Genomic DNA, 13086 nt, shown 5'->3' with positions numbered 1-13086 from the left:
GTGAGCTCTGGATGGTGTTCACGATTGCTTATTAAGATTATAACAAAATAACTGAGAATCTATGACCTAAGAAGCAAACCCTACCCAGATTTCAACAGCACTGCACAGCGAAGGATTACCTCCCTGAGTACAGGCTGCCAGGATCACAATCTAAATGCCCTAATGAAGGGGTATGCTGATGTGCGACTTGTGCATGTGTATCGGCGCTTCTTGAGACAGAAACAGAAGGAGATTCAAACTAACTCCCATCACCCCTCATGTCCCTGCACCTTCCCTCTGGCCTCAGGCTGCCGAGGAGGAACCAAGCCATGCTTGAGAACCTCACCTGAGCCGCCAACCTGGACCCCAACCATGCCCGCTCCGCAACGGGAGGGCACGGGCACGTTACCGGCCGCTGTGCAGCCGATGGAAGGGAAGGGAAACGGCCCCGTTCCCTGCGCCCCATTGCTGAGCACCCGTCGGGGCTCAGGCCGCCGGCACGGCTGCCCACGCCACGCTTACGGGCCCGGCAGGCCGCAGAGCAGCCCCGCAGCCGCAATGCGCCGGCTCGGCTGAGCCGGGGGCCGCTCGCCGGGGACGGAGGGGAGGCCGTCCCCGACCCACACCGGAGGGGCAGGAAGGCAGCGGCACCGCTCCCCCGTTCGCAGCGGAGGGCGGCGCTGCCCTTCTCCTCCTCGGGAGGGGAACCGGAGCCCTCCCGCCGGGCCCCGTGGCCGGGAGCGGCTGCCTAGGTCGGGGCCATGGCGCTGAGCCCCGGAGGGAGCAGGGACCGGTTCGCCTCTGTTCCCCCCCGGCCAGGCCCCGGCCCCGTCGCGTCCGCACATACCTCCCACTCGGTACATGTTGGCCGCCATGTCTGCGCTCTGCGCCGCCGCCGGTACCCTCCTCCTCCTCCTCCTCCAGCCGCCTGTGCCGGGCCGGGCACGGAGGGAGCGGCTCCCGCTGCCCCCCGCCCCGCACCACCCTTCCCCGCCCGGCCGCAGCACACAGCGCCGCCGCCTCGGCCGCTTGCGGAGCCGCCCGGGGGAGAACGGGTTAAATAACCGCCCCCCGCCGCTCCTGGCCTGCCCCGGGGCGGACCGCAGGCCGAGCCCGGCCGAGGGGGTGTGGGGTTCCGCGGCCCGGTGCGGGGCTCCCTCGGAGGAAGCTTCCGACGCCGGCGGTGAGCGGCACCTGTTGGCCCGGAGCCCTTTGTTCGTTGGGGGACGCGCTTCGGAACCGGTCAGGGACGGGGTATGCACCGAAAACAGCGGTACTGATGTAAAGCGACGCCGCTTCCCCGTGTCCGTGATCACCCCTTCACCAACGAACCGTGCGCTTCACAAGCACATCCATCCCGCTGGGGTTTTAAATCACTGCCTTTTGGCAACAACTTTATTAATCTTTAGTGTCCTGGGTTTTCGTGTATTAGCAAGGGAACATCTCACTCCATCCCAAGCTGCAGGGAAACACGTTTGTTATAAGGAGGATGAGCTTTCCTGGTGTTTCACATGAATGGATGCTCTCTTGCCTTTCCCCTTGTAAGTGAATCTGGCATTATTAGATTCTACTAAAGAATCTACTCAATACAGACACTACTTTCAGGGCACTTTTCATTTCCTGTGTGACTGCTTTGTGGCAAACAGGCAACAGAGTACCCAATTCCTGAAATACGCAAAGTGGGCGTATGATACAATGATTCAATCTTCTTTAATAGACAACAACACATTCCTGCATCGACAGGAATAGAGGGATATCTTCCTGTATTTCATCTGCCAACAAGAACATCTGCAGGAGCTCAACTACTCCCTGGGAAGCTGCATCTCCATCCATCTGGTTACCTCTACAGACACAAGAACACTACCTTAGCACAGACCTGAAAACGGGTATCTAGAAGCTGAAGTGCTGGTTTGACTCTTGTGGTTTACTGCTTGTTCAACGGAACAGGTTAAACTTTAAAGGCTGAAGTCAATTCAAGTAGTTGGCTTGTCACAGCCATTAGCCATTAAACAAAATGCCTCCCGGCTGTTTTCCTGCCCTGCCGCATTAGAGGACTTCCCCACCCTTTGAAACTTACAATGCCCACCAGTTCGCTCACCAATGAAACTGACATTGACCAAACAAAGAGTGAATTTCCACAGAAACAAACCCTCAAAGGCAGGGCCTAGGGAAAAGGAAGGCAGCTCCTGAAGGTACAGAATTGGCCTCTCACAGCCCCATTCACATTGACCACTGAAAATAGCAAGGCAGAAAACCCTTTATTTACAACTGCCTGACTAAGGCATGCATCACAGATCAGATAATAAAGAATAATCTTTATATACCTTAGTACTGAATCACTGGGCCTCATTACTCACACTAAGCAGTTGATAAACGCACAGGCAGCACAACCTGGAACTGTTTGGGGTTCTGCTGCTGTATTTGCACAGTTTCAAGTCCCTGCTGGAAGCAGCAATACAACAGAAACCCCTTGTTTCAACCACAACATTGCTGAGAAAAACAACAGGCAGGAGCTTTGCCTTAACTTGGTAACCAAACTGTATCCAGCTGCAGACTGAGATTACTAGTGTTGGTCTAAAGGAAACACATTCCTGGTGTAATTTAAAGTTGCAAAACAGATTATTCCTGTTAGAGACACAGATTACTCGAGAACTTCTGTTGTGCCATCCCAAGCAGCACATCTTTCCTCCTCATAGTCCTCAAAAAAGGGCCAAAGACAAAGGAATAGGGTGTAAAGAATAATGCAAACACAGAGCAGTTCCTTGGTCCAAGCTCACCAACTGCAGTGACAAATAAGGATTTTTCATTGGGGATAAAACAAAGAGTTTCACTTTTCCTCCCTTCCAGGCTTCTCATGTGTGGAATTGGTCACACAATGGGAATCTGCTATCAGAGAGTCTGATTCTTGGGTTTTCCATGTTAATTCCCTATAGCTCTTCGGAGACTGAAAGCTGTGTACAGCCAGGGGCAAACTCTGCCTGTTCTCATTAGCAAAAAGACTTCAGGACACATCCTCAAGGATTCCTCCACCAGACACAAAACCTCCTCAGCACCAATGCTCTTCTCCCACTAGTGCAGAGCCAAGAGAACAGGATACTTGGGGGTCTTGCAGGTAAAAACAACAAAAGCATTGGGAAAAGAGACAAAAACATTGGAAGAGAGTAGCTTGAACCATCACCAAAGGTGCTCAGAGCTTTCATGGAGACTCACCTTTCTGCTGATGCAACAGGTAGGAAAAGGCATCTAGCTTTTGCCATCCAAGGGGCATACTTGTAAGACCTGCCTAATTCAAAGCAGCTGAGCCTAGAGGATCTCGTTGGCAGAGGTAACCTGGGAGCACAGGAAACATTCAGCAGCTGAAGCTTATGTCTTCAAGCTGAGGGTAATGGCTCTCTTGCTAGTAAAGCTTTGTTACAGTGAATAAACAAGCTGTGTGCGCATAACCCATAACAATAACAACAATACAGAGGACTTTACAAATGATCATTTCTTGTCAGCCTAAACTCCTGCTTACACTGAGAGTAACTCACCCCCATGGAGGACTTTGGCAGTTCACAGACTTGTCCTGGAACATGTAGTCTGTACCAAGGCACTTTCATCCAGTGTGAACAAACATGCCTGCAAACACAGCTGTGCATGGATCAGACTGTCCTCCAGGTGGTCTGGAAGAGATGCTTCCATATCAACTTCTTTATGGAAAAGGAAAAACCCTCAGCACTCTCACAAGAGAAACCCATCCCTTGGCATCAGACATAACATTGGCTTTTACTCTGTCCGTCAGAGCTCTCAAATGACTCTTAGCTAAATATGTCATTATTTTAATTAAAAATGATTTAAACAATAGCTTGAAGTTAATTGCAAAATTATCAGTAGTCTGCAGATTTGGATGTTCAAGCCAAATCTTCGGATTCCAAGAATGCCACTAAATCAATGTGCAGAGAAAAATGGTGCTTATGGCTGGCAACAACTGATTTGAGTGGGTAGTGAAAAAGAAATATCACCTAATGGGCTTCCAGTAAGTATCATACTATTACATAGAGAGATGCTGTATCCTACCATCCAGCACTGCTTTGACACCATACAGAATTTCATCTCCCACAGATCAGACAATTGAATCAAGGACTTTTTGTGCAAAATAAGTGAGATTTGGTCCTGTTTATATCTATCTTCTTATACTGAGTTTGCTTGAATGAAATTCATTCTATTGCAATGGAAATAATACTATAGGTTTGATGGAGAGAGGGAAGGAGGGTAAGGTAAGGTTTGTTATTAATCTACTACTATAGACTAGATATGCCAGAAATGCATTTCTTCCACTCCACAGGCATAACTCTCACAGTTTTTGCCAATTATCTCAGTAACAGAGCAAAGATCTTTTCTAATCAGATTGGCCAATTTTCTTTTATCCAACCCTAACTATTCTATGATTCTATGATTTAATCTGGAGCTTTTGTTACAGCCACCAATTTACTTTGCAACACAGACAAAGCCTACAGCTCGAGGATCCTGTTTTGTACCCCCTTTTGTTCGCCAGTGTTAGAGAAGACTTCGGTTCACATCTTGTTTCTGTTCAAGTCATTGTGAGTTCTGTGGCTGACTCCAGTAGGGTTAAGGTGAGGCCATTATATACCTTTATCTGTTTGAGAATCAGACCAGTTGGAAGCCTCTTAGAGGGTTGCACACACCTGCAGCACTCCTAAATGAAGCCATTTTGGACTTGAACACAGCACTACTGGAGAGGCATTAAACACACCACAGTAGATTTACTCTTTATCTCTCCCTTTCTCTCAACTGATCTATTTTTCCTGCTAAACACCTGCTAAAAAGCTGTCAGAGGTGCTTAATGACACATATTTAAGTAGAGTACAGCACATTCATCTGAGCAGAATTAATTTAAGGCAAGGACTCAGCATCTGTTCTGTTCACTTTGGGGATTGAATGGTTACAGGCGAGCAACGTGCTGGTCAAATGTACCCTCAGTGCCTCACCGTGTCTCTGCACGATGACATGCTTCCAGAACCAGACTGGCTCCAATTGAAGAAGAACAGCAGCACAATGGCAATACTGTTATTTTGGGAGTATTGGGAGTTGCTTGGAAGTGAGTCTTTTACCCAGCTACAATCACATATGTGGCCAGTGAAGTGCATGGAGTATTAGGATGAGTGGAAAGAACAAGGAATGTAGCTTTAGGTAGCCAGACTACTGCAGGTAGTTAAGATAGGTGAGGACACAAGAAATACTGTAGGAATGACAGGCTCCGTAGCTGCAAAGCTGGCATGGTTTGTCTGTTGCTGTTTGTATTCTGTTTATGTGTTATGCCTGCAAGAAGAAATACAGTTTGGAAACACTCTTTTCCATAGTATACAAATGACTGTTGGAGATCGCTCGTGCACTCAAAGTACCCTGCATATTCCCCCTGTATGCAAGGGGGAACTGACTGTCTGAGGTCTGTCATGTCCAAGTTCAGTCTGTCAAGTTGTACTCTTCTCCCATGCAGATTTTTGGCTCTACAGTCTCAGGCTCATTGATCAGATGGGCCTCTCACTATTCTTCAAGCTCTGCAACCAGATCCTTATGCAGTTTGGGTCTGGGTACAGCTGGGGAGGGAAACATGTAAAATCTGGGCACCTGAGATTAACCATCTGCAAGGATCTGAGCTTTAATATTCTACAGTACGGTCTGGAATAGCAGCGAGTATTTTATGTGCTTACGAACAAGTTGTTCTTGTCATTTCCATTTCAATATAAGCAAAAAAGCAGGGTGCATCAGCCCTCTTCTAATGAAGCTCCACTGGGAGGCAAGTGTACTACATACTGTTGAGCCTCACAAACACACAGAGCCCAAATGGAATGCTTCCATTCCCCTGCCTTCCTCAAAGCCATCCAACAGACTACTCTGAACTAGGCTATCAGCAATGAGGAGAGCTGCTGGGGGAAGCACACATTCATGTTCTGCAGGAGGAACAGGAGCAGAGAGCAGTCTCTTATGTGATGCTCCTTGAGAACAACACGATTCCCTGGTCCAGGGGTTCTGCCACACAACTCTGGAGTGTATTTCAGGGGTCATCCTGCAAGTTGTGCTGACAGAGCTGCAAAATACAAGGCAAATAAAAGAGGCACAAGATAGAAAGGAGCCTTGGGCTCACACGTGTGCAGTGTGCTTGTTTTCCTGCTCTTTGAAACACAAGAATGAGCTCTACTGGAATATAACCCACTCTCATACTTTCCCTTTAGGGATCTGTAAAAGTTGTTAACCTAATGCATGTCAACAGCAATAAAACAACGAACCAACCAAGCCACAAGCAACAAACCACAAACCACAAACCAACCCACAACCAAACCCCCCCAGATCAGGGGCTTAGTGAGTTACCCAGGACTGTTTCACTGAAGCCATTTCACCAGAACAACAACCAGCAGCCAAATCCAAGTACAAACGTCTGTACATGTGAAATGCCCAGAAGACATCAGAGGGAACATAAACAGAGCTCCTGCTGCTAAATCCCATAAACCGTGGGGGGGAAGAGGCCTGCTCATGTTTGTTTCTCATTCCTGCTTCCAGAAGTTCGGATCTACTTCCCAAATGTGACTCACGTACCTTCGAGGACTAGCTGGGTCTGTGATTAAGCAGCGCTCAGCATCCAAACCTATCCCTGTAGTGCTCATTTCTAGTAGGTGCTGAGTGATATCTGCATTCACAAACATCAGCTGCAAGGTAATGGTGTACACCAGAGGTAGGAAGCCTTCCAGCTTTGCAGTGCTGGAGAACACCCTGTAAGTTCTTGTAGTAATAATTTATAACATCAGTTCTCTATTGATTTCCCCATGATAACTGTTCAGACACAGCACACTGTGACAGGGAGGGGGAAATGGCCACAAACCCCTCCTCACACTGCGACTGCTGAGCCTTTCACAATGTGACATTTTTAATGGAGATCTTAAGAAGATTCCATGTTCTGACTGGGCCCCTCTGTGGTAGTTGCCTGACATTTTGGGGTGGGAAAGGTTATTTACGATTGTGCGATGAATATTTTCCCCTGCACATGAGTCATTGTGTGTTTGGCTATCAACCTTTTCTGCTTAGGGAAGAAAATAACACATCACTGAAGACAGCAGAGTGAGCTGTTGTGATGGGAGAAGCAGGAGGAGAAGGTGTTTGGGCAGGGCACAGCATTGCCTTCTATAGAGCAACATCTGAACTCCACGGAGTTTACACTACTTGGGATGCAGGAGAGGAGCTGTAGCAACAGGACAAGGGGTGATGGGTTCAGAGTGAAACAGGGCAAGTTCAGGTTAGATCTAAGGCAGAAGCTGTTCCCTGTGAGGGTGCTGAGGCGCTGGCACAGGGTGCCCAGAGAAGCTGTGGCTGCCCCATCCCTGGCAGTGCTCAAGGCCAGGTTGGACACAGGGGCTTGGAGCAGCTGCTCCAGTGGAAGGGGTCCCTGCCCGTGGCAGGGGTTGGAGCTGGAGGAGCTTTAAGGTCCCTTCCAACCCAAACCAGTCTGGGATTCTATGATTCTGCTTAACCTGACCTCTTACCTCAGCCCTTTAGCAAGCTTAATAGAGCCTGTAAAGCATAGGATATGTTAAGTTTATGTTAATTTTACCCGTAAAACTTGAAGACAGACAGTGCTTAATAGCATTCATGACTTAAAGGTGAGCTGTCATTTTTTAAAGGCCTTTTACAGACTTTCTCATCCATCAGAATGTAAAAGTGAAGTGATCAGCTTGCGGTTTAACACCATGAAAGAGGATAAAAGTGACTACAGCTCTTCATGGTCTTTCTGGAATTGCATATTACATCACAGTACTCACTTGCTGTTGGAGTCTGCTGCTCTGTCCAGCACCAGGTAATGCTGCTATTTCAAACAGACCAGCCTGAACTTTGTCTTTCACTGCAGAATTACTTGTCTGGTTGTAGGAGACAGAGAGGACGGCTTTTATATCAGCAACACAGGCAAAGAATATTTGTCTATAAGAAATATCTTTGCTGTTACTCAGAATACCTGCCTTTTGAGCCAATTGACCACAATTCCTGCAGTCCAAATTCCTTTAATGGATATACTGGAATTCTAGACAGACCATCACTGTTAGCAATGAAAATGTATTGCTTTATTTGCCTACAAAGAAACACGGAGCTGTAATTAACACTCAGTCACACCACTGTAAGTGCAGATGAACTGTCCTGAGACACAGAAGTGTTAGGTAGAAGACGCAGAAAGCCAGTGATAGAAAGTGGTGAGCCAGAGATCCTAGAGGAGGCAAGAAATCAAACCAAGCAGTGCAAACAGGAGATGCTGTTCCCAGTTTGAAGACTGTTTGGCAGCACAAATGTTTAAACAGATGAAATTCCTAAGAAAAGAGAAGTAAAGAGAGTCGCATTAAACCTGCTGAGGGAAAAGGCGCTGATGATAACAATACTGCTCAGCAAATGAGGGAAGCAACGTGATCTTAAGGTCATGCTTTGCAGTCTGCAGCACCAGCCTAAACCACAGCATACAAGTAAACATTAAACACTCCAAACCCCCAAACACAATGAAGCTGCTCCAGGTGAATGCTGCAGTAGGAGCACTGCAAGACAAGTTTCTCTGTTACACTCATTGCCAGCCAGGGTGTTATCATTCACTGAGGCACAACACAATGGAGCGTGTCTCACTAAATGAGGGTAAGCTTTCCTAAGAGATGTCAAGGGTCCCCACATCTCCTGCCTTGTCTGGCCAATAGTTAAAAAAGAACAAAGCACAAAAGCTCCCATGGATCAAAGGAAAATATGATTTAGAATGCGAAACGAGGCATCTATTTTATTCTGGCTCTTGCAATTGAAAGGCACAGCTGTAAACTTGGCTGCAAAAACCCAGTCCTACTGAAAACTTAACCAGAGATATTAATGAGACCAAACCTTCACAGCTCTGCAGACAGCATTAATAACTTGTTCCTTAGCCATCATTTCCAGGAAACAATCCAGTTTGACATCAATATTGTGATGTTCTGGTTTCCTGCTCTATCCAGGCTAGGATCAGTCCTAACTTTGTAGGAAAGTTGTGCCAAAGTCACTCCAGCCTCAGCAGCTGGGTCCCACAGCTCATCGCAATGGGAAGCAGGGAAACAAGGGGATGTCTGAATTGCTAATATCAGTTGATTAGCTTTACATCCTGCAGGTACAGCAGCAGCAGAGTCAGAGGCAGTGGCCATTACAGCAATGCAGGTGGCCACTTGCTGTTTGATTGCAGCATGGTACAACTGGGTTTGAGCCCTGCAAAGGCCACCAGCAGCACTCCCTAGCACACCACAGAGAGGGATGCATCATCTCCAACTGACTTTCACGATGGATTTGGCACACATTACAGAAGGGTACCAGTGGCAAACCACTCCTCCCTCCCCTCACTCCCTTTTCCCTCCTGTAATTAGCAGGAAAAGGACAATTAGTGAGTGTACTGCAGCTTTCTGAGTGACTCAGGAGCTGTGACTTTAGTGACACTTGACTTAAAATGTGGGGGCAGGTCTGCGTGTAGGTAGGAGCTGCAGTTGCCAGCATAGGGACAAAAGGGTGTTGAAACAGGCAAGAATAGGTGCTGGGAAGAAAAATCATTAAATCAGTGCTTGCACCAAATACAGCTTTATACCAGAGACCAGCACAGCATAAAAGCTGTATTTTTACAGCAATAAAGGTACACTCTCATGCAGTTGTTTCATCTCAAGAACCAGATTCTGAGGCACTTTGCTCACTCTCCTCTGTCCAAGAGGTGATGAGTCCGGGGGGTTTGCCACATTTGTACCTGACCCAAGCCAGCAGCGGTTACATCTCAAGCCATAGCTGAACATTAAGGCCATAACGAATATTACACCATCAGAGAAAGGCAGACTCATTCTGGCAATGAGGCATCTCTGTCTGTGTAAAGGAGATAATGGTGTGACCACCCCAGCTGCCACTTCCAGAACATGACCCAGTCTCTTGTGGGATTTCAGAAGGCATCACTTGATGTAAAGGGTGAGATGCTGGCACTCCTGGAAGCAGATACCCACTTGCACCAGTGCTACAGCAATGAATTTGGGGAACACCTATGGAGGTCGCTTCGGTGTTGACAGCAGCACCTATGGGGACCTACCTACCTGGGTTGAACAGAACCTCTTTGCTGTACTGCAGTCCTCTCCAGTGTATTACAGACAGCCCTGAGGCACCTCATTGCACTGCAGCACGAGGGCTGCCTGTGCTGTGTGCTCACATCCTGCCCCTCAGACAGGGGAGCTGCTGAGATTGTGGGAAGAACATGTAGGATTAGACTAAAAAGGTGAATAAATGCTTTTATAAACAAAAACCTGTGTGGAAGGGATCAGAGTGACTGCATTCTGCATGCTCAGGTATTAGACAAGACCTGATTCTGCATCACTGACGGTAGTTTAGCACAATAAGTAGTTAACAATACAGCATTTGAGAAAGGCAGGATTTAAAAAGGAACTCGTTCCTCTGTATAGGATTCCCTCTAGCAGGAAAAACAAGTGAAAGAGGTTTCCAAAACCCCTTATTTAACCTTATTTCCTCTGAAGAGTGAAGCTTAGAGCAGTGTAATACCAAGACAGAGCTTCTAACTCTCTTCTCCTTCCCCTGAAAGCTTAGATACATGAAATGGACAAGTTTTTCTCACTAAGGAATGGAAGAACTTAACCAATATACCAGAACAGGGCTGCTGACTTTGCAGTCCTGCTCTTCCCCACATCCCAACAGATGCCTGGGGCTCTCCCATCAGTGCTCACTGCCTGACCTACGCACCCATCAAGTCTCCAGGATCAGATCTCCATTGTTCACAGCCACGTTTCCCTAATTGTTAGCAAGTCTCATGAAGCTAATGATAAATGTCAAGCACAGACTGCGTTCTGTGCACACGTGTACGTGTGTGAATACCCAGATCCCTGTTAAATGTCACTTATCCTGTTTTAGAAACATTCATATTCAAAATTATTCAGCTCTTTCCAAGTGCCTCAGTGACAAGGGAACGTGTACTCTTATGTCAGGTGCCACCGACTGCATCTCTTATTAGACTCTTTGGCAATTAGACGTGGTAATAGGCTCATCTCCTGAAAGGTTTTCCATGTAACCCACAGAGCACAGTGAGGTAAAGGGGCTTGGGTGAAGAGAAGTTTGCTTCAAGGAAAACATCTATTTGCAATCAATTTTCCCCAGCCAAGACCTAAATTAAAGCTAAATACAAACCACAGTCCATCTGTGCATACGGAACCTTCTGAAGCGTTTGTTCTAGTCGTATGTATTTCCTCTTCAAGTAATTAAGACAGATATGGCCAAATGCAGTGTGTTTAATATACAAAAGCATCACATTTTTCATGCTACACACCAGCTACTCCCAGTGAGGGAGATAGTTTTGTCCTGTGTGTACAAGTCTATCATCATGGCAACCTGTACCACAGCTCGAGTTCCAGTGTACTCTGGTCATAAAAAGAACTGAGGTTTGCAACAGAAGACACCACACCAAGAGCCCATTTTGCTTGCACTTGGGTCAACAGCACTCAATAGTTACAGAATCTCATCCCTGCCATCAAAACACATCACTTTGTTCACATACAAAATGCAAGCAAGGAATCACTTTACTAAAGGCAAGCATAGAGCTGCACTCAAAACACAGAGCAAGGGGCTCATAGCAAGGCCAGAAAGAGTTGGAAACTGTAGAAATACTTCAAGCTTGTTAATGCCCCTCTGATGGAATAGCACAGAGCAAGCCATGGAAATCAGCGTTGACACAAAGAAAGCAATTTTTACATAATGACTACTAATTGTGCTGTTCTCCTGGGCAGCAAATGATAACAACCAGGAAAAGAGTAATTGCTTTGATTTGGCATCCCAGCATGTCTCTCCAGATCAAAAACCCCAAACCAACGGCCCAGCCACCTGAATGAACACAGCTATTTGAAGGGTTTATTATATTTTATACAATGACAGAGAGGTTTGGGTTGGAAGGTACCTTAAAGCTCACACAGCTCCAACCCCTGCCACAGGCAGGGACCCCTTCCACTGGAGCAGCTGCTCCAAGCCCCTGTGTCCAACCTGGCCTTGAGCACTGCCAGGGATGGGGCAGCCACAGCTTCTCTGGGCACCCTGTGCCAGCGCCTCAGCACCCTCCCAGGGAACAGCTTCTGCCTTAGATCTAACCTGAACTTGCCCTGTTTCACTTTGAACCCATCCCTGATGTTTATTAGCCAGCTCAGTCCTTCTAAGGATTCATTTTATGCCTCATCCTTTGCCATATAACATAAAGGTAAGAACTCTTCACTGATTTCTCTCTTAATCTATTTAAATGGATTTACTGGCTCACTTATTTTCTACTAATTAGGTACCATCTTTCTAATCAGGACAGCTGGAACTTTCAAACACACTTCTTCCACAATAGCCTTTGAAAAGGTCTTTTTCTTAATGCACCACTAAGTGTTTTGCTTACAGTCACACAAAGCCTGAAGTGTTTTGTCCCTTTCAGGCTCTCCATCCCGTTTTCTTTCAACTTAGTTAAGGCTTTTGGTCACAGAATTCAACCCCAACAAGAGGCACACTCACTGGAGCTTCCTGGCACAGGGCAGCTATCCCACAACCATTGAACCCACACTGGGAAATGAATACATCCCTTGAAACAACGTGAGTTACCACAGGTTCAGTACAAAGCAGCTGACTCACAGGTGCAATGGGGTGACCCGTCTTAAAATGCCCCAGATCCAAACCTTCCCTGGAAAACTGCACATCCATAGTTTTGTTCCTGGTAAAGTGCTGCTCCTGGGGCGAGGAGGTGTATTTACAGCTATTGCCACCAGCTCCCGAGAACCAACCTCCTCCATTGAAGCTCACTGATTGGAACTAAACTAAATACACTTGAACATAGCAGACTACAGAGGCAAAGAAAGCAGGTTGGCTTGGCTTACACTGAATGTTTGACAGGGTGATTCTGAAGGAGGAAATCATTTCATTCTATACCTAAAAGAAAGTGAAGACCAGCAATAGGCATCAACCAACCTACAATGTTTTATCAAGTGATGCCTTTGTCAGCCCAGCACTTACCCCTTGTGCCATACAGCTTCCCAACACACGAAGCTTTAGTTTATCTTTAAATGATTC

General features: G+C 46.9%; 1 protein-coding gene across 1 annotated transcript in view; it reads right to left on the bottom strand.

The window, feature by feature from the left end:
- Nucleotides 1-941, bottom strand: part of MTA3 (metastasis associated 1 family member 3) — a 107970-nt gene extending 107029 nt beyond the window's left edge. Inside the window, exon 1 of the mRNA XM_005142813.3 lies at nt 827-941. Coding sequence (XP_005142870.1) covers nt 827-854 — 28 coding nt within the window. The 5' untranslated portion in view covers nt 855-941. The remainder of the gene's footprint in view (nt 1-826) is intronic.
- Between the last annotated feature and the right edge of the window lie 12145 nt (nt 942-13086).

The sequence above is a fragment of the Melopsittacus undulatus genome, chromosome 3 (genome assembly GCF_012275295.1).
Source record: "Melopsittacus undulatus isolate bMelUnd1 chromosome 3, bMelUnd1.mat.Z, whole genome shotgun sequence".
Lineage (NCBI taxonomy): Eukaryota > Metazoa > Chordata > Aves > Psittaciformes > Psittaculidae > Melopsittacus > Melopsittacus undulatus.
This window is presented reverse-complemented; position numbering and strand designations above follow the sequence as displayed.